This window comes from Canis lupus, chromosome 17 (assembly GCF_011100685.1).
Source record: "Canis lupus familiaris isolate Mischka breed German Shepherd chromosome 17, alternate assembly UU_Cfam_GSD_1.0, whole genome shotgun sequence".
NCBI classification, from domain to species: Eukaryota; Metazoa; Chordata; class Mammalia; order Carnivora; family Canidae; genus Canis; species Canis lupus.
Window position 1 is genome coordinate 54,698,789 of NC_049238.1, and position 20,874 is coordinate 54,719,662.

The 20,874-nt window shown below is 47.5% G+C and overlaps 1 protein-coding gene across 1 annotated transcript; it reads left to right on the forward strand.

Moving 5' to 3' along the window:
- Window positions 1-566: 566 nt before the first annotated feature.
- On the forward strand, window positions 567-13,033 carry CD2 (CD2 molecule). Its single transcript, XM_038561877.1, has 5 exons — window positions 567-728; window positions 849-1,148; window positions 5,329-5,565; window positions 9,014-9,136; window positions 12,252-13,033. The coding sequence occupies exons 1-5, from the start codon at window positions 668-670 to the stop codon at window positions 12,548-12,550; spliced, it is 1,020 nt and encodes a 339-aa protein (XP_038417805.1). The 5' UTR covers window positions 567-667; the 3' UTR covers window positions 12,551-13,033.
- The last annotated feature ends 7,841 nt before the right edge of the window (window positions 13,034-20,874 follow it).

Consider the following 20,874-nt stretch of genomic DNA (forward strand, 5'->3'; position numbering starts at 1 on the left):
CAAGTTTTTACTTACTTAACTGGATTTCAATAGAGTTGTAAAATATACGTTGAGCATAAGATCTGGGGATTTCAAGCATTTACAGCTGAGACTCAACTTACATTTCATTTTAATCACAAAGAATTTTAGAACCTCTAAAACACCTTTAAAAGAAGAGAATAAATCCATTTTCATAATTCTTTCACGTGTATACATTCTCCGATGCTTGTAATCATAGGATAAATATATGCTGCTAGTCACTAATGAACTTATTATGGTCCTGTTAGAGGTGGCATAGCAGAATGTCTGGTTAAAGCAGGCTGTCTGGTTAAATCTGGCTCCTTGTTAACCAAAAGGGGATCCTGAATGATTTGCTCAGCCTCTTGGTTCTTTTTCTCTTTGACGGGGTTAATAAAACCCACCCAAGGTTGTTGTAAGGATTAAAATGTGATTAAGAAGATACTCGCACATAATAAACACACCTGCTTTGGTAAAGGAGCATCAGCAGGGTTGGTTTGCTGAGTGTGTGTGTGTGTGTGTGTGTGTGTGTGTGTGTGCTATGCTACTGTAAAAGAAGCAAAAAAGAGAGGCACGTGGTTCAGCTCTCAGAGGGTGGATTCCACTGGTCTTACTTTAGTTCCTTTTGCAGGAAGAGCTCAGAATCACAACAAGGAAACTAACCCCAAAGATGAACCTCGCATGTCAAATCTTAGCCAGCTTCCTTCTGATTTTCGTCTTTTACATCAAAGGTAAGTTGGTGTGGGTCTCCGTTGGAGACCCAAAAGTAAGCATGAAAGTCAAAAAGTCATAGCCTAAAATTTCTCTGGAAGTGAGTCTCGAGATCTCAGTAACTGTCTTGCTTTTTATAGGTGAGGTCCTTGAAACCAAGCTTGTCTGGGGTGCCCTTGGTCATGACTTTGACCTGGACTCTGCTGGTTTTCAAATGAATGCTAAGATAGACCATATCCGATGGGAAAAAGGCAAAACCAAGGTTGCAGAACTCAAAACAGGCATACTTAAAGACACACATGGAAAATACAACATATCAACAAACGGATTTCTGAAAATTAAACATCTGATGATGAATGACAGCGATATCTACAAGGTGGCTATATATGATAAAGATGGAAAGAGTGTATTGAGAAGAAATTATCAATTGAAGATTCAAGGTAAGTCTCATTCCCTAAATTCCTCCATCTCAGTATGGGCGCTACTTAGCAAGTTGGGGAATAACATTTATGGAATGGCCCCAGCCTGCCCTTGGCCAGGGTGGGGGAGCCCTAAAGGGGAACTAATGCATCTCTCCCACCTCAGGGAGGGCTCCAGTCCTGTGGAAGAGATGGAGTCTCCGCATGGGGAGATACACGGCCAATAAAAGTTCGACTCTCTTTGCCGAAAATGCTCTCTTCCATGGTTATGGGGATGTGGAGCTGAGTGTAGAACCTAGATCAAGGTGGCATTGATCAGGAGGAGAGGAACAGGTGGGAAGAAGAGAAAAGTGGTCATTTCAAGTGGATGATGAAAAAGCAAGCTGGGTGTGGAGCAGACTAACTGGAAAGAGGTGGGTCGTCCTTTTAGAGAGACATTTCAAGCCACGATGCCCTGAAAGAGTATTTATATGGCAGGAAAGGGCTGGAAGTTTAAAGATGAACAGCCCTTGTTTCAGATCTGCTCAACATCAGAGTGATGAAAAGTGGAAGATAATTTGGGCTGATGGTTACAGAAAATACAGCAGGTGTGGCCGTATGTGTGTGATGCCCTGGGAGTGCTGGAGGGCCTGTTGAAGATGAGCCTGGGAGCTGCTGCTACAGTACCAGTGGGGTGTGTGTGGGGGTAGGGTACTACTTGGGGATTCTCAACTCGGGCTGCATGTTAGAGTCAACTGAGGCCCTAGGAAAAGTTACCGGTGCCTAGGTCTCAGCCCAGAACAATCAAATCAGAATTTCCTGGCATGGGAGCTGGGCTAAAGCTCCTCAGCTGATTCTAATGGGCAGCCAGAACCGACGACCCCCCAGAGTCGATAAGGGGTGCCTGGAAAATAGGGAAGTAGAGTACATGAAGGGTGCTGGATGGAGAAAGAATGGGCAAGATGGCTTGGGTGCAGGAGACAAGGAAGAGAAAGTGAAATTGAAATGACATTGACGTTCAAAGCCTGGGGACGCTTGGCAGGGCTTGATAAGGAGAAGGGGAAGAAGGCCTCAGTTTGGAGAGGAGGGCAGGAACCCCCCATGAGCAAAAGCCAGAGATGCAGCGAGCAAACAAACCAGTATTTCTGTGCTTCACACAGGAAATGTCGCTAGAGGCAGGGCCCCTTCCCCCTCCCCAGGGTCACCTTCCAGCCCTGCTGTCAGCACGTGGGCCTGGCAGCAGCCCTCCATTCCAGCTCCCCGTACCCAGTTCCCGTATCCAGCTCACGTGACAACTCTCCGTACCCCAGTTCTGCAGCCTTAAATGGAGAGCACATTCCAGAAATGGTGCAGTACTGGAAGTGGCCTCTGCTCAGGGGCTCTGAGAACACCGATCTCATGACTCCTGTCCATACAGGCTCAAGTGTTCCCTTCCGAACAGGAGCCACACATCTGTGTCTTGTCTAGTAACGCCCACGGTGATAATGGCTTACCAGCCGGTGTCAGATGCTTTGCTCCATGATCTTATTTAAGTTTCCAGACAACCCTGAGAGCTAGTTGTTATTGTCCTCTTACTATCTGGAGGGAAACAGAAGTGACTTCTCCACAGTCTCACACCTTGACAGGAGTGGAGCCAGGGTGCAACTCCGGGGCTTCCCTTAATGAGGATGGTGACATTTTTTCCCCCTCAAACAGCTTTTTGGAGATAGAATTCACATACCAGAAGTTCACCCACTTGAAGTGTACACTTCATTAGCTTTGGGTATATTCACAGAGCTGTGCAACCAGCACACAGTTGATTTTAGAACATTCTCATTACCCCCTCATTCCTTGGCCAAAAGACAGATCTTTCCATGGCACAGCAGCCGCCTGGTGTGTGTGTGTGCCAGTGTGTGTGCCAGTGTCACACAGCATTTTAATTCAGTTTGTGGTTTGGTCCCTGTTATTTGCCACATGGCTTCAGGCAAATTCTCTGCTCCGAGTCTGATCTTTGTAATGATAGGTCCGTGGGATGTACAATGAGACAAGGAAGCAAAGGTGCCCTGCAGCACTTGGAACCCCATACCCATTTGCAAAATGCTAACACCCTCCCCCATCCCTGTTTCTTTATGCTGCTCATAGCTTCAGTTTCTGTACCCATATCTCCTTACTGGTGGGGCTGCTGCCCCTGGCCAAAGAGGCATTGGAAGCTCTCTTAAAAGCATGTGTTAGGGGAGAATGAATAAATCCCAGCAACCTAGAACTAAGGCATTCTCATCTATGTGATGTGCCCCCACTTGATCCAGCCATGCTTCTTCCAGGAAGCCACCTCACAGGGAGAATATGCACAAAGACGTGGCTTCAGGAACCTGGTCATAACTGTAAGGTTTATATTAGTGAAATACTGGAAGGGATTGCAAAGTCCCCAGCAGGTATACATTAAATTAAGAAGACATCATCTAAGAGATGATAGAGGGTGAATATCAATGTCCACAAAGGAAAGAATTTCATAATAGATCAATGGTAAGGACGAAGCAGTCTCCAAAATCATCTGATCCCGTTTTAGTTTTTAAAACATTATTTATATATGTATTATGTATAGAAATCACCTGGTAAGGTAAGGATAGACAACAAAATATTAATAATTATTGGCTCTGGGTAGTAGAATTGCATGTGATTTTTAATCTTGCCGCATTTTGTTGCTTCTGATCAATTTTTACCATGACTGGTTGTTAACCTTATAAATAAAAAAAGATTCTTTCCATTTTAAAAAGACAAGTAAACACCTTAACTTGACCCCTAGACTCTGCACTGACCCTGCCTTGTTGACCATCCATCCTCTTCATACTGAATCACCCAGAATCTTGCGATGGGAAGAAAAGTTCATTTCTGCATGCGGATATGTTAGGGCAGAAATGAAATCTGATGGAAAAGTTGATGGAGAAGATCCATTGGCTGGGAGGCAGGCAAAGAGGGAGTCATTGACAAAGAAGCCATCCAGCTGCATAATGAATGGAGAGAAGTTGAGAGGAAAAGGTGGCAAGCCTGGGGAAGGGGAGTAAGGGTGAGATCAAGACCAGAAGAGAAGAAAAAAGGAGGAGGTCACAAAAGTAAGAAGTGGTGGGGTTAGGATTTGGACCTGCGCCATCTGAAGCAAAGGACTTTGTCTTTCATGACACAGCCTTGGCATATTATGGTGTCAGAAAAAGAGAGGCAAGGAGTTGACGATTATGAATATTACAGGAACCGCACTGACATTGGTACCTAACGATTTGCCCAGGGCTCTGTCGCATGTCATCTCTGACAGGTGGGGCATGTCTTGCTTATCCATCTCTTACAGATGAAGCCCGGTGAGGCACGGTGAGGGCTTGAGCAGCTTTGGATGGGGCTGGGGCCCACTCACCCCAGAGCTTGAGCTGCACACCTGGCCCTCTGCTCCCAGGACCTGGTGGATGGTAGCAGGGAGAGGGAGTTGTTTGTGACCAGGGTCCCAGGCCACACATGTAACGATGCCTCCAGGGTAGGGTTCCCAGCTGCTTTGAAGCATTGCACCTCCTCAGGCTTGTGGGGATCAGAACATGTTAACCATCTTACCCATGCTACTGAACTTGGACTTGGGAGAGCAGACTCTTTCCCTGATCTGTCACTTGTTAGTGGGTGCCCTTAGACCACCATTTAACTTCTCAGGTCTTGGGTATGTCCTCTGTAAACGGCAAGAAAACACCAACCTCTCCTGTTTGTTAGGATTAAATGATATTGTGTGTGTGAAAACATTTTAAGGTATAAAATGGCACATAAACATTTGATATATTTTTTTCACTCATATAATGTAGCTATGAACTTCACCAGAAAAAAAAATTGTGCTGAATGTGCCATATAAAAAAAAATTTAGGGGATCCCTGGGTGGCTCAGCAGCTTGGCATCTGCCTTTGGCCCAGGGCGCGATCCTGGAGTCCTGGGATCGAGTCCCGCTACGGGCTCCTGGCATGGAGCCTGCTTCTCCCTCCTCCTGCGTCTCTGCCTCTCTCTGTCTCTCTTTCTCTGTGCCTATCATAAATAAATAAATAAATAAATCTTAAAAAAAATAAAAAAATTTTTAATGATTTTCAAAAATGGATAGTGGTCTTGGAAATTGTTCCCCGGCCCCTAACTAACTCCATTCTCCCCTCTAAAAATAAGTGTGTCTATTAAAATAAGAAAATTGGTTCATGAATTGGATCTTTTTTTTTTTTTTTTTTTCCAGAAAAGGTCTCAACACCTAAGATCCTCTGGAGTTGTGGCAACCAATCCCTGACCTGTGAGATAACAAGTGGAACTGACCCTACATTAATGCTGTATGTAAATCAGACCATGATCAAAAACCTTCTTAACATGACGATCGTGCAATGGAATTGGACATCCCAACAGGAAATGACAGTCAGTTGCACAGCAAAAAATGAAGTCAGCCAGAAAAGGGAAGAGAAAATCATCAACTGTTCAGGTGCGTGGCAAGCACTGGTCAGACATTCCGAGCTCACTTCCCAAATCCAGCCTGCTAGCTCCAGGGCAGAGACTTGCTCAGCGTAGAGAGACCTGCCTGGGAGGCAGCCCGAGCTCAGGGTGAGAACTGAAAACACACTTCTTCCTCCCGGAACCCTTCAGTGAAGCCTTGGAGGAGGGAAGAGGTGGTAGCCTATGGTTACCAGTCTTGGGCATCCCTCCAAGGAGCACAATTTAATCTCAGGCAATTAAAAAGATCCTCTTCTGGGAGAAGGAATGGCCAGATTGAAGGAGTAGAAGGAGCTCTAGAGGTTATCTCATGCAAACCCCCATTTCCCAGGGAGGTAAACTGACTTGCCCAAGGTCCCTCAGCTAGTCGGGGCCAGGATCATGACTCCCAGGGTCATGATGGAGAAGGGAGCAAAAAAGATTACTATCAGGAAGGGGGATGGGCAGTACCTCTTACCAGGACCAAGGTAGAAACCCAGAAATTAGGGGCATGGAGAGAGGATGAGCTCAAGGCCAGAGAGGATGGTGGACCCAGTGAGGTAATGCTCCCCCTGCCGCAGAGCTGACAGCCCCACGTTGGTGCCAGCACCAGGAAGTCCTGAAACCCCAACAGTCTAAGCTCTTCCCCCAGAGTCCCTGCTTGACATGAGTCCCGGAAGTAATTTTTGAGGGGCAGCCCGCTCTTGGGGGAGCTCTGGGAAAGTCTAGCTCATGTCTGTCCATCTTTGACAGGATCACCTTGTCAGAGTTTCTTTCCGTCTCTGGGCTTCAGCCTCCCGGTCCACATAGAGGACGAGCCCCATGATCCCTGAGGGTTTACTCTTGGTCCACTGTGATGACCTTTCCCATGCCGTCTGCTTAACCCCTCTGAAGGAAACTGAACACAAAAAAGTAGCTACTCAGCCAGAGGCCTTGAGATTTGACAGGGACTATGGTTGGTTGGTTGGTTACCTCAGGAAATAGCCCGGAGCTGGTCCGAAGGCAACACATAAGACTTTTTCATATATGCTCTGAAGGAGTTATCTGCCGCTGCGTAACAAATGACCCCTGTTTAAAACACAGTGACTAGCTCCATGTGAGTCATGAGTCTGGGGTGACTTAGCCGGGGGATCTTACCTGAGGCTGCAGTCAGGACGCTGGCAGGGAACACAGTCATGTCAGTCAGGTCCAGGCTCTGCTGAGGGAGGACCCATGTCCGGGCTTGCTCGTGGGAACCATTGGGCCGCCTCACAATGTGGCTACCAGCGGCTCTGGGTGCAGGATCAGAGAGAGCCAGAGTGAGCACCCAAGGCAAAAGCCACCACGCTGTCTTCGTAACTTAGTCTCAGGGGTGAGATCCCAATCATATCTGCTATATTCTGTTCTTCAGAAGCAACTCAACAAGCCTAGGCCATGAGCATAGGAGGGAATTACACAAAGATGGGGATGCCAGGAGGTGGGGGGTATGGGGGGCCGTCTTAGAGGCTGCCAACTGCACACTTAGACCGGCATCACCTCACCCCCATGTCAGCTCACCAGCCATGACCTCACAACCCCCACCACAAAGTCGCAGTGAGTGAAGCTGGCCCCCCTGGACTTCACGACCTCTTTTCCCCCTTCCAGGAGGGACATACTTGTACTAAAAATTATTCATTGTTTATCTGAAATTCAAATGTAACTGGGTTTCCTGTGGTTTATCTGGCAACCCTGTTCTTTGTGGTTATTTTAACCAGATCCCACCAGCATAGAAATGGGTGTGCACTGGGGATGCAGGGAGTCAGGGAGGCCCTCGGGAGAAGCCAAGGCTCGAAGGTAGAGCATTCATGTCTCTTACTCTGTGATGCAGGGTCCGGAAAAGGGCCACTAAAGACATGGGAAGAACACCTGGGGGAGGTAGGGTAGGTGCAGGTGCTCTTGGAGACCCTCAAAGGGATGCCTTTCGAGGTCCAAGCCCAAGAGGGGCCAGGAAAAGACTACTCATTTGGCTCAGCAAAAGGGAGCATACACTCGAAACCAAAACACTGAGGGAGGAGCAGGTCTGGAAGTGGAGGGACCACATCACGTGAACTTAGGGGTGCATCCTCCCTGAGAGGGCATACAGGAAGCGGTATGCTTGCATTCAGAGATGGTGAGGACGTGGTTTTAAATGATGCAGCCTCTGAGACAGGCTGGAATGTTCTCTGTGGAGAGCACCCCAGGCACGGTGGAGGGCCCGGCTGAACAGACCTGAGAGCAGATGGTGTAAGGCGTGCCACTGTGTCCATGAGTGCCCCAGACAGAGGTGTGGCCACCCTGTATGGGAACTCAAAGAGGCTGAGTGCTGGCAGCCCCTACTCCCCCGCCTGTTCCCACTGGGTCAGATCCTGGGAAGGGCAGCCTGAGAGAGACTCTGGCAGCCCCTTGGCTCCAGAACCACCCTTGACTCTCAAAGGGCAGGTGCCCCAGTACCTCTCGCCCTGGGGAAACAGCTTCCAGAAACGCCAGTGCCCAGAGCTCTACTAAGAGCAAGAGCTCGCCTCTGTGTGTTGTTTTACAGTTTACAAAGCATTTCACATCCATTATCTGATTGACCTCCAACAGCCACCCTGTGATGTAAGCCTCATTATCTCCCTTTTATGCAGGATGGAATAGGCTCAGAGAGGTGTAGTAGCTTGCCAAAGGTCACACAGCTCTGTCCTAGAAGAGCCTGGATTCAAATCCATTTCTCTGAACACTGAATGGTCATCCTCATTGCAATGTGGCGGCTGAAGTTCTGTGAGCCGAAGATCAAATCCACCACCGCGGCTAACTCACTGTGTGTCTGGGTTTCTCTCATAGGCCAGGGAAAATCTGGGAGGCGCTGCTGACCAGCAGGCTGAGCAAGTGAAATATTTACCCTGAGTCTTTGGAAACTGCCTGGTCAAAAATAAAAGCCCCCCAAACAAAAACCCTAAAACCAAAAACCATGGTGTAGGAGGGCAGCCAGAGATGAAGGTGGATAAATATGCAGAAACGTGGACTTACGGGGCTGCTTGAAGGCACCACCCATGAGCAGATACTGTGTGGCCCCGGGCAACCCATCTTCCCTCTCTGGACCTGTGAAACCAGAAGTGATCCTGGATTGTCTCTAAGTTCCTTCTCAAAGCTAAACTTCTGTGACGTGCTCATTGACAGTGGTGGTGGTGCAGGGGCAGTGGACCATGCCCCGGTACATGAAGAAGTTGGCACTTCTACTCCAGAGCAGCGGTCCTCCCAGGAGCCCTCTGGGTGGGGTGGGGGTGGGGGGCTTATCCCAGACTCCGTGTCCTATCAGAGATCGCCACAAGTGACAGCCTCCATGAGCTCAGCTTCTCTGAGGTTGAAAAGCCCCATCAGCCTCTTTGATCTGCTTCACGTGGGAGGCAGGGGTCCTTGGCCAGAGCAATGAAGTGGCCCCTCTGCCTGGGACCCCTCCCCTCCATCCACTTCTGTTTCTCTTGCAGAGAAGGGCCTGGACATCTATCTCATTGTTGGCATTTGTGGAGGAGGCACCATCTTCATTATCTTTATGACACTACTCATTTTCTACATCAACAAGAGAAAAAAACAGAACAGTAGGAGAAATGGTAAGCTCCCCCACGTCTGTCCCACCCGCAGGCCCGGACAAAATCCCCGTGGAAACAACTCATGGGGATGACACTGCGAGTCTGGAAAGAAAATAATGGGGACTGGTAGTTTCAGAATGTCAGGGTTATAACCAGCGGTTACAGTTTTTTCCATTCTCTGGTTAGCTTGGTCTTTGAAAAACAAATTCTCGGTGGTGACAGAGGGAGAGCTTTGAGAAGCCGAATCCCAGTTGGCCCCTTGGAATCCACCACTAGGCTGACTCGATGAAAGTCTTGTGTGGACATATTCTGAATGAACCACACAACTCTACGTGGGTAGAATGATTTGTTTCAAAACGTCATCTCCATGAACAAACATCCCCTCTAGAGTGGGGGCGGAGGGGGAGGAGGGCAAGGTGTGTTCAGGACCACGCTCCCAGGAACACTGGTAAAATTTCAGAGACCCACAGGACACATTTGGTCTAAAACCAGGGAGTTATACCCTCTCTTCCAACTTATTCTTTAGAGGGGATATGCTAATGCTGGACTGTTTCTTTCTCGAATCGGGGCTGTCCAACAACCCACCAAGAAGGAAAATGTTATGCTCTTAAGTGAGGAGCTGGCTTAGGGGGCACAGCTACCCAAGGCAGTGGGTTCTGATAATGGCACGTCAGGTGTCCCTGCAGGCTCTGGGTGTGCGGGATCCCATCCTGCAGGCGGGTCCAGCAGGGTGCATCTGGCCCACAGCAAGACATGCAGCCAGGCAAGCAAGCCCCTCAGGTTCTGTGCAGTCTGATCTTCACAGTAGGACTTCGTCCTCTGATGCTGGGTCTCTCCCTAGAGAGGGCCCAGGATGATTTGGCTTCCTTGCTTCAGACTTCTTGCCTCGGGTCCCTTCAGGCCATTGCCCTTCAGCCCCATGTTCTGCCACGCCTCTGCCCCCAGAATGGCGCCATGCTTCCATTGCCATCTTTCCAGCCCTTTCTGCCCCCCACGGAGCAGACTTGCTTGCTGAGTCCTATAGGCACCCATGGCTCCCTCACCCCAATGCCCTACTCAGGCCGTTTTCTGCCCAAGTCCCCTTGCAAAGACCCTTTCTCCATTGCCTACTGCTCCAAGATCACGTAGTCTTCCAAGGTGGACCTCACATGTGAGCCCATGACGAAGTGATCTCTGCTTTCCACATGATAATTAGCTTGTGTCAGGCACTCATTCTCTGTAATATAATGCTTTGCATTCATTATCATATCCAACTTTCCGAGTGATCTCATGAGATAGATCATATCCATACAGATGAGAAAACTGAAGCTCAATGAGGTTAAATGATTTCCCCCAAATCCTATGGCCAGTGGGCTGAGTCAAGAACGAGGGTGATAGAAGCAAGGGGTTCCGTGCAATTGGAGGAGCCCACCATGTTCAGGGTTCACCCTAACCTTGCCCACCCCTGAGAGTGAGGCTCCTTCATTTCTGTACCCTGGGTGCCTTGCTTGCTTCATCCTAGCCTGGACCCTGGGTGCATAACCAGGAGGTGGGGTGAGGAAGGACACTGAGCCTGGAGGAATTCCCAGGAGCAGACATTTGGGCAGTGACTGTGGGAATGGAGGTGAGCACGCTGGGCCCCAAAGTCCTGCTCAGAGCCCCAGCTCACCTATCTGTGCAAGGCAGCCTGGGGTCTCAGCCACTTGGCCACACCCCACTCGTCCCCCCAGAGCTCTGGGACTCTGCACCTCCCTGGCGGCTCTGGGCCTGTGGTTTGGCAGTCCTGGTGTGTGTCATTCGATTTTAGGCTTCTTGAGGGTGAGTATCTTGTCCCGTCACCAGCTGGTATCTGAGCCATCACTGCCACGTAGCAGTGGCACCTAAGTCTAGAAGATGGAAAATAAATGTTTAAAGAACACATGTACAAAGAGGGGGGTGAACAGACTGGCAAGCCCAAGCTTGCCTCAGAGGGGATGAAAGAGGCCTCCCCAAAGCCCTTCCCACTGGGCCTCCCAGCAGGCCCTCAGCTGCCTCAGGGCACCAAAGATGACTTAGAGGGTGGGCTCTTCCTCTTTCTGTGCCCTTTACCTTTTGCGCTTACAGCACCCTGTCCCCTTGCATGTTGCCACCATGTCCTCAGACCCTGAGTCTTCACATTCATAGCTGCCTGAGGCCTGGATTTCCAGCCATCAGGAGAGGCCGTCCTACTGACACCCTCACGGGAAGGTACAAGGCCATGCTCAGAGGGGGCTCAGCTGCACACGCCCATGCCAATGTGAGCGCCATGCATTGGCCGCAGGAGAATGTCCTCTTCCCAGCTCCCTCGGCTGCCCTGCGAGGATGGCTTCGGACAGAGGGACTGGGATCCTCCCTTGTAGCCCCAGGGGAGGCCAGGGAAGCCAGAGGGACCCCTCAGGCCTAGAGAGGCCAAGCCTCCTCACAGACACCTTGTGTGGTTATAAAACAGCAAGTAACTCCCATTATTGGGAGTGGTGGGCCTGTCTTCATGGACTGCTGTCACACATCACAGAAAATCCCAGACAGGTGACGGGATGAGAATTCTTGTCCTTCCAAGCCCAAGAGGATGGGACTTGCCTATGAATTTCTGAAAACCAGTAAGTTTCTGAGGACTAAACAGCCCCCACACCAGAATATGGGCTGCCTTAGAGCGGAACTTGGATGAAAGGCAGAGCTAATAGGGAAACCTATCTGACGGCAAGTGGTCACTGACATCCCCTCTGACTATAGAGCTCCTAACCCAAGGGCTCTAACCACAAGGTGCTCTCAGGGCATGGTGTCTAGGATAACCCAGAGGCGAGGCTCTGAGAGCACTTGAGTGCCCTCTCCACGCCCAGACACCCTAGCACACAGGCCCCAGAGGGCCTGTTCTTTCCCATCAAGGCCCTCTACCTGCCTCTTTTGCCTCTGGCCCCCTGAGGCCCTGAAAGCCCTGGGCTCTCGCTCTGCCCTGCTGGCAAGGTGATTCTGTCTCCCCTACAGGACCTGGAAATTTTAGAGGGTAGAGGTGGCTTCTGGTTCCTCACTGCATTCCCCCCAAACAGCTAGCATGTCGTCTTGTATGTAGGCGGTACACTCAATAAATTCTTACACTGATCCTATCTTACCAAGAGAACTCTTAGAGGTTTTGCTGTTGCAGATGAGGAGCTGGGGCCACGAGCACACAGAGTAACCACCAAGGAAAAGGGCCGGAAGCCCCGTCAGTTTCCAGGATCAACTCCTCCAAATCCAGCTGTGTCCCAACCTCCGCCACCACCTAGTCATCGGGCCCAGGCCCCTTGTCATCGGCCCCCGCCTCCGAGCCACCGCGTCCAGCACCACCAGCAGAAGAAGCCTCCTGCTCCATCGGCCACACAAGTTCACCAGCAGAAGGGTCCTCCCCTCCCTCGGCCTCGAGTTCAACCGAAACCTCCCCATGGGGCCACTGAAAGCTCGTAACTCTGTCTCCCAACACAGTTGTCCTCTCCTTCTAAGTAAGAGACATAGAAATTGTTCTTTCCCACCAAAGCACTGTGGAGTTTCCCCCCTGCAGGGGGGCACATGTGCACTTCCACCAGGTGCATTATGCCAGTTAGAATTATCACCTCCTGGAGCTGTGGGCCATGGCCATGTCTGCAGCTCCTAGTTCATCCACGTGCCTTAACACCCGGAGCCTCCAGCCTCCTCACAGATCCTCAGCAGGCCAGGAAGGGCTAGCAATATAAGTGCCAGCATCAGGATGTTGGGCCACCAAGCACAAAGTTCTAGAGATCTCCTTGCCTCCCCTTCAGATCATGGGCAGACACGGGATGTCTCACTGTACCCATGCCTCACTGCAAGCGGCCTACCTGCTCGAGAGACCCTCTCGAGGGTTTCTTATGTGCCTGGTGGACACTTCCCCATCATCTTGGGGGTAGAAGTGAAATAAAAGCTTTGATTTGACCCAGTGTCTGCTCATTGTAGAAAGAAGCCCAGCATCAAGCTGCTGGAAGAGAAAGGGGCTGGGTGGTGTGACAGCAGGATCAAACTTGGTCACCCCAATTCACCTGGGCCACCGAATGCTCCCTGGAACAACCAGAACATGCTCCCCAGGTCTGAGCTGCGGTGCTGGCCCAACAAGCTATTTGCAGACATGTCTAAGAATCAAAATCCCCATGGGCACACTGCAACAACAGGCACCAGCAAACGCAATTGGGTGTCACTTCCTTGACTGTTCAGACATAGTCACAATGATCTGTAGAATCATCCTTAAAAAGATGGGAATCTGTGAATACTGGTGCTGCCATGAGCCTATCAAACACCACCAAAGGGCAGGCTGAAAGCCAACTCAGTGGAATCAAGTCCCGAGTGTCTTGAATGGCCATTAGGCAAAGATCCTCGCCCATCCCCAGCTAGTGGCTATGCTAGCTATACTGGGGGAAGTGGAAAGAAAAAAAAAGCAAGACAGTTTTCAGTTAAGGTTTTAAACAATAGGCGGTGAGAAGGCACCTGCTTTGAAATGTTTGGTGCCATGTTTGTGGTCCCGTCCGCCCTTCTGCTCCTGGCTTCTCAGACTTGCTAAACCTTGTCAAGATCTGGCAGGAAGCTCTGAGGTCTAAACCACAAAGTCTATGTATACTCAGGACTTCCTGTGAGAGCTCACCAAGGGGAGAACTGTGCCTGCCTCTGAACCTCAGTACCTATTGTGTCAGTACCCAGAGTGAATTATTAAGGATGATGATGGATGCACCCCCAAGGCCTCTTGAAATTCACACACTAAATCTGCCCACGTCACAGTCAGCGCAGGATCTACCTGGTGGGAGGTGGGGGGATGAAGGTCTTAGTGATGCCTCCTTCTCCTTCTTTGATGCACTCCTGAGTGATTCCATCAACCCTCCTGCCAGCATGGCTCAGTCTCATCCCCTTCATGAAGCCTTCCCTGATCTTTCCAGCATAGGCCCTGACTTTCTTCTGAAATCCTGTGGTGCCATTGCATATGGTAGAGGACATATATTGCCCGTAACTACTCCAGAGTTCATCGTTCACAGAACATCTGTGTACCAGACTGTATCCTAGGTCGTGGGAACGCAGAAGGTGTCTTTGCCTAGACTCAGCCTACAGTCTAGTTACAGTGAGGTGCACTGATAACCAGACAAATGTAACACAGCTTGGTAAGCTGAGGGCAGAGGCCAAGTACAGCAGCCCAGACGAAGGACTTTGAACCCACACTGAGTGGAGGGACTGGGGTGACATAGAAGGCTTCCTGGAGGAGGTGGCTTCTGAAATTGAGTCATACTAAATCAGTAACATTGGTGAAGTTAATGGACAGAATCACCCATTCAGAGGGGACGGCCTGAGTAAGGCTCACATCAGCTCCTGCTTTACACAGGTATGTGCTTCCTTTTTCAACCACTGTATTTCATCTACTTGAAAGTACCATTGACACTAAGTGGCATCAGTATTTGACATACCATGAGAGAGAAAAAACACTCTTAGTTGCATTATAACAGATGCTAAGATACAATCAGTTTTTAGGCATGACCCCATTTCTGAGATGTTAAAATATTTTATTTTATTTTATTTTTATTTTTTTTGTTAAAATATTTTAAAAATGCTTTTTAGGATCAATGAAAGCTTCCAGAGGACAATGACTATTTCTCAGTATCATGTAATGAAAATGTACTGAATGGATGAGGACAGTCCTGTCAAAGGAAGGGCAGTGAACATATGTGACATCCACGGATGTAGGACACATTCCCTGCCCTGCTGGAATCTCCATTGTGAGGCAGAAAACATGGGCTTTGCTTAAGATTTGTGCTGGTCACCCACATGTCCAGTGTTGTGTGACCTGCCACTGACCCTATCTGGAGTATAGACTTTCTGAGAAATGATCAGGCCAGCTGCATAAGAATAGACTGTGGACAAAAAAAAAAAAAAAAACTTAAAAAAAAAATGCGGTGCCTGGCTGGGTCAGTCAGAGGAGCGTGAGACTCTTGATCTTGGGATCGTGAGTATGAGACCCATGTTGTATATAGAGATTACTTAAATAAATAAATAATGTTAAAAAAAAAAAAGAACAGGCTGTGAAGCTTGTAAAAGAAATACTAATGATTCAATAGGTTAGGTTGGAGCCGAAGCCCCTGTGTCTTTAATCCCTGTCCTTCAGCTCGGAGCTCTGTGTCCACTGTAACCTCTGTATTATGCTTTGATGCAGTTGCAGACATCTGTGCCTAGCAATATTTCCAGTTGACCAAATATTCTAATCTTTTTTCATTTATATGCAAAAGAAGTAGTTTTAAGTAACTTTTTATATAGCAAGATAAAAATGGTATGAGTGTAACCTCCATTTCCTACTTGTGGTATGACCTTGCATACTGTACTTTTCTATTTTATTCCTTGTAATGAAGTCGCAGGGCAGGATCTAGTTTCCAGGGCGGGCCGGCCGGGGGCCAGTGCAGGGGCCCCGGTCCTTCCCATGACACCTCCAGATGCCTTACTCACACCTAACCTGTCCTCCTGTGGGGGGACAAGCGCTCTTAAATGTTCAGGGTTTCCTCTTTCCTGCAGATTTTGAACCAAAGTTTGTTTTTTGGGTTTGGGTTTTCTTTCTTCTTCTTCTTTTTTTTTTTTTTTTTTTTTTTGTGTCTGCCTCTAATGCTGGGGCCCCAGAAGGTGGGACAGCGGCCCCCAAGTCTTAACTGTCTCCTGCACATCGTCCTGCACTCACGGGTCCAAGGGGCTCCCGTGCTGGCCAGCCCCTCCCTCGGGCCTGGACCCTCAGAGAGTCCGTGTTGGGGTGGAACAAGGGTGTAAGTATTTATAATTTTTTTATACCTGTTGTAAAACGAGGGGCAGCAAACGTGTTTTTTTTATAAAGGTGACACAGATGTATATTTTGGTAACCCGCACTGACAGGCTCAGTATTGTGACGGGGAGCGCAGTGCATTCCACGGCCCGCCCCGGCGGCCTGTAATGCAGAGAGAACAGAATTAAAGCGATTTTACAACTCCTAAAAAAAAAAAAAAAAAAGGTGATTTCTAGGTGATTCCGACAGGCATTCAAATAGCGGAACCACAGGTCTTTGGGTTCTCAAATTATTAATCATCAGAGGCTGGCCAAATGTGAGGACTTATAGATAACACAACATTGTAAGAAAAACAGTGACAGCCCAGTTAAATAATCCTCCCCAGAGAATTTCCAATACAAGAAAGTCTACCATATTGGAAAAAAGAAAAACCCAGGTAATTCAAGAGGCTGGAACAACCTAGAGTGTCATATGAAGATAGGGAAGTTTGATCTTTATGATAGCCCCTCCTCCCCACCCTCCCTAAAGAGCAGTCTAACCCTAGCTGCTGGGCAGCCTAGCTCCAAGGGGGCCCCAGCTGTGGACTCAGCCTTCCACTCTGCAGTCTCTTACAGGGGCCCCCCTGAGGCTCACCGTGCCTGCCAGGATGCAGCCACAAGGCTCCTCCAGCATGGTCATGTGTTCCGCCCTTCAGGGCCACTGCCTACACTGACCCCGTGGCTCCTCGCCTGCTCACCTGTTCACAGTCTTCTCTCCAGACTCATCAGGGTGGCTTGTTCTGTGGTCATCGAGCACAGAGTGGGAGAAGGCCCAAGGGTACCAGAGGCGGAGTGATTTATTCAGCTTCATTGAATGTTGGTTTCTTCATCTGCCAAATGAGAAGAACAGCTCACAGGGTCAGAGTGAGGATTAATTGGAAATATATGTAAATGTAACAGGTGTGTCCTGCTGGACAGAAGACATCTGATAACTGGGCTTTCTACTTGGATTTTTTTAAGATTTTATTTATTTATTCATGAGAGAGAGAGACAGAAACAAAAATAGGCAGAGGGAGAAGCAAGCTTCCTGAGGGGACCCTGATGCAGGACTTGATCCCAGGACCCCAGGATCAGGACCTGAGCTGAAGGCAGATGCTCAACCACTGAGCCACCCAGGTGTTGCTCTACCTGGCTTAATACCTAAATAAGAATACCCTGGATAGCAGGTACAAATGGCCCAGTCATCAGAAAGAGACACAGTGGATTATAAATTAATAAATAAGCATGCGGTAAAGTAATGGGCTGTTTGATTCACCTGAGTCAGTTTCCTGATGTCAGGCCGCATGGAACAATTGGATAAAAATCCTATACCAGATGTATTAAAAGCTAAAGAGCAGATCTTTGAGACCACTCCACAAACCCTAGGCTGAGTCACCAGCCTGGCTGTCACCTCCTTGGCTTCATAAGACATCTGGACTCCATAAAACAGTATGGTGGCTTATTCACAGCAATTCAAAGTAGGGGAGAGGGAGGCAGGGGAAATTCTAGTCTTTCTGATAGCCTACCTGTCCGTGTGAGATCTACCCACTGGTCAGGGGAGGTGCTTACAACGAATGTTGTGCTGGGCCATCAGCTTTCATGAATTCGGTCAATCAGTCCTGGAGGTAAAAAAGGAACTGGCACAGCAAAGATGAGCCACATGCACCAAGGAGGCAATACCTAGATTGCAGGGAGCTGTCATTAGGGAGGGAGACAGGTCAAGGGTAACAATAAGGCAGAGGAATTTCCAGTTAAGGGTAACTCATGCATCAGCCTTTACTCCCTTCCAACAAAAGTAATATCACACTTCAAAAAAATCAAACACAAAAACCACAAAAACAGAGGCATCTGACTGGTTCAGTCAATGGAGCATGAGACTCTTGATCTTGGTGTCTTGGGTTTGAGCCCCATGTTGGGTATAGAGCTTACTTTAAAAAAAAAAAAAACATAACCACAAAAACAAAGAGAAGAGAGGGAAAAAATCCAGTAGCATAAATTGGGGAGTTAGAAAAAGCAGAGGGAAGGGCAACAGCTGACTTCTAAGAGACTTCAAACTTACATCAGGGATGCCTCTGGGGCTCAGTGGTTGAGTGTGCACCTTCAGCTCAGGTCGAGATCCCAGGGTCCTGGGATTGAGTCCCTACATCGGGCTCCCTGCAGGGAGCCTGCTTCTCTCTCTGCCTGTGTCTCTGCCACTGTCTCTGTGTCTCTCGTGTATAAATAAATAAATAAAATATTTGTTAAAAAAAGTTACATTAATCTGAAGACAGCAATGGGGAAAGCCATGGTGCAAACTGATTTACTCCATCAAATATTCAAAAGGCATAGGAGTTGGTGGTATGAGGTATCTTCAGAAGCACAAATGGTGGATGAAGCTGAAACAGAAAAGCTGGTTAAAGATTAACATAAAAATAATTAGATTCCAGATTCCATCCCCTACACCATACAGATCAGTTACTGCCCAGTAGAGGCCTGTAGGTTTGTTCTCTAGAGATGGCAAAACAGAGGGTTTGGGATTGGGGGATGTCATGCACAGTTCGTCAAAGGGGACTATATTAAAAACAGGGGGATTAAATAAAAATTTTCTACTGAATGTTGGGGCTAAGCTCCTATCTCGAAACATGGCAGAATGTTTACCATATTTTTCAGGTAGGATATTAAAGAAGACCTAATAGCTCCAATAAACAAACTAACTAACAAACAAATAAATAAAACCAACAAAAACAAAACAAAAAACCCACCTCATCAAAAAATCTTATTGAAAAAGATCTAATGACACCAACACCCAAGGCTTCCCAATGAAACCACACAGCTAGATGATCCTAGAGTGAAGTCTGCAGTTTCTAAGCCTCTTTTACCCACAGAGAGTTGTCTTTACAGTTCTCCCCTTAAATATAAGCAGTCAAGCACCCCATGGAAATGAGGAAAGCCTCTGATGTGAAAGACAAAGACTTGAAAAAAACAAACATAAACATTAGAAAAGAAGAAAAGAAGGAGGAAAACTTAAAAAGCACACTACCCTTAATGTGCTCAAAGGGATGAGAAAATATTGCATTCCTGCAAAAAGAACAGCGTGCTATGAAAAAAGAATGTTCAGAAACAAAGAATGTTCTTGGAGATTACAAGTACAGAAGCAAAAATGAAAAACTCAACAAAGAGGCTGGGAAAGAATGTCAAAAAATCTTCTCAGACACTAGATAAAGAAGGAAAAATGGTAATAAAAAGATTTTTAAATTGGAGAACAGTTCTAGTATGTCCAAAATCTAAGTAATGGGCATTCTGGAAAGAGAATGATAGACACAGAGGGAGTTTACTGTCCATGAAATAATTCCAGAACATTTCTGGAAAGGAAGAATATAAGCTTCCATTTGAAAAGGGTGGATTAAGGATCTAGCACCATGAAAGAAAATGAATCCACAGCAACATATATTATTGTAAAACTCCAGAACACCAGGGCCATAAAAGGCAGCTAGGGGAGGGGGGAGAGGGAGGAAAGAAAAGAGAGAGAGAGAGAGAGAAACACTGACTGGACAGCTGGACAGAGGGAGAAAGGGACCAGGGGAGAATTATTCAAGAAGATGAAATTAATAAAACATCTGATGTATTTAAGCATATTGAGAAAAGATTTACATTTCTGAGGGAGAGTTGGAGAATAAATTAGAGATAAGTACAGAGCACGCTACTTAACAAACAAAAGACAATAATTAACCATAGGAAAAATAATAACTTGCACAGAAAAGCAAATCACTGCATCCCATATCACTTGGCAGTGCATATCACTTACATGACCACTAATAATATAAACACTGAATGTTGATCTATCCAAAATTATACGGTTGCTTTACTGGTAGAATTAGGGGTGGGAAAGTCTATACATAATGCCTAAAATGGAAAAAAATGAAGATGCAACTACATAATCATATTTAGAGACAGGGATGTAAATACCAAAAGAATCAGTTTTAAAATATGAAGGTGGCTCTCCCTGGAGAGTGGGGATTGCAGGGAGGGGGGATTGGGAGGCTACTACTAATGTTCATATTACTTTTGGTAATAAACTTTGTGGGACTACTTGACTCAAAACTATATGCATGTTAAATCCTGATCAAAATAAAAATTAAATCTACCCAAAAGAAGAAGAAGGAGTTAAGGCAGATTTTATTTTTTTATGCATAGAAAGATAACAGAATATATCAACTGGAACCCAAGAGGATCTCAGGCTGAAGAAGTCAGTCTGTATCAGAATAGAAACACAATTGTGTAGGGATTTAAGTCAAGAAGCAACACAGGATTCCAGAAGTCAACCCGGGATACCGTGGCCTGAATCAGAATAGCAGCAAAAGCAAGGTACTCTCAAAGCATAAAAGATGAGGGAGCTATGGTTGGCATGGGGCACAGTTTCCCAGATGAATAAAAAATCAGGGTGGTAACATTTGTCTCCATTCCCTCTATTTCATTTTTCTTTTGTGCCTTTTGTTGGTGATTTCATAATTTTAATATGGCTCCCAAAACCTATTGTTGGTATTAGTCAGCTTGGGCTGCCATGACAAGGCTTGGGGGGCCTGAACAACAGGAATGCATTTTCTCATAGTTCTGTAGGCTGGAAGTCCAAGATCAAGGAGCCAGCAAGGCTGATTCCTGGTGAGAGTGTTCTTCCTGCCTCACGGGTGGCTACCTCCTCACTGCGTCCTCACACAGCCCTTTCTCCAGGCCCATGTACTCCTACTGTCTCTTCTCATTATTATTAGAACACCACTCCTATTGGATTAGGGCCACAGCCTTTTAATTTCATTTAACTTAAATTGCTTCTTTTAAGGACCTATGTTTGAATATAGTCACATTGGGGATGAGGGCTTCCACACATGGATTTTGGAGGACGCAACAGTTCACAACAGTGCTGGCATGCTGTCTAGTATCCCTAAAGATAAGAAGGTTCTGATGTGCCTTATGGATAAAATACATGCATTAGATTACCTTCACGAGGT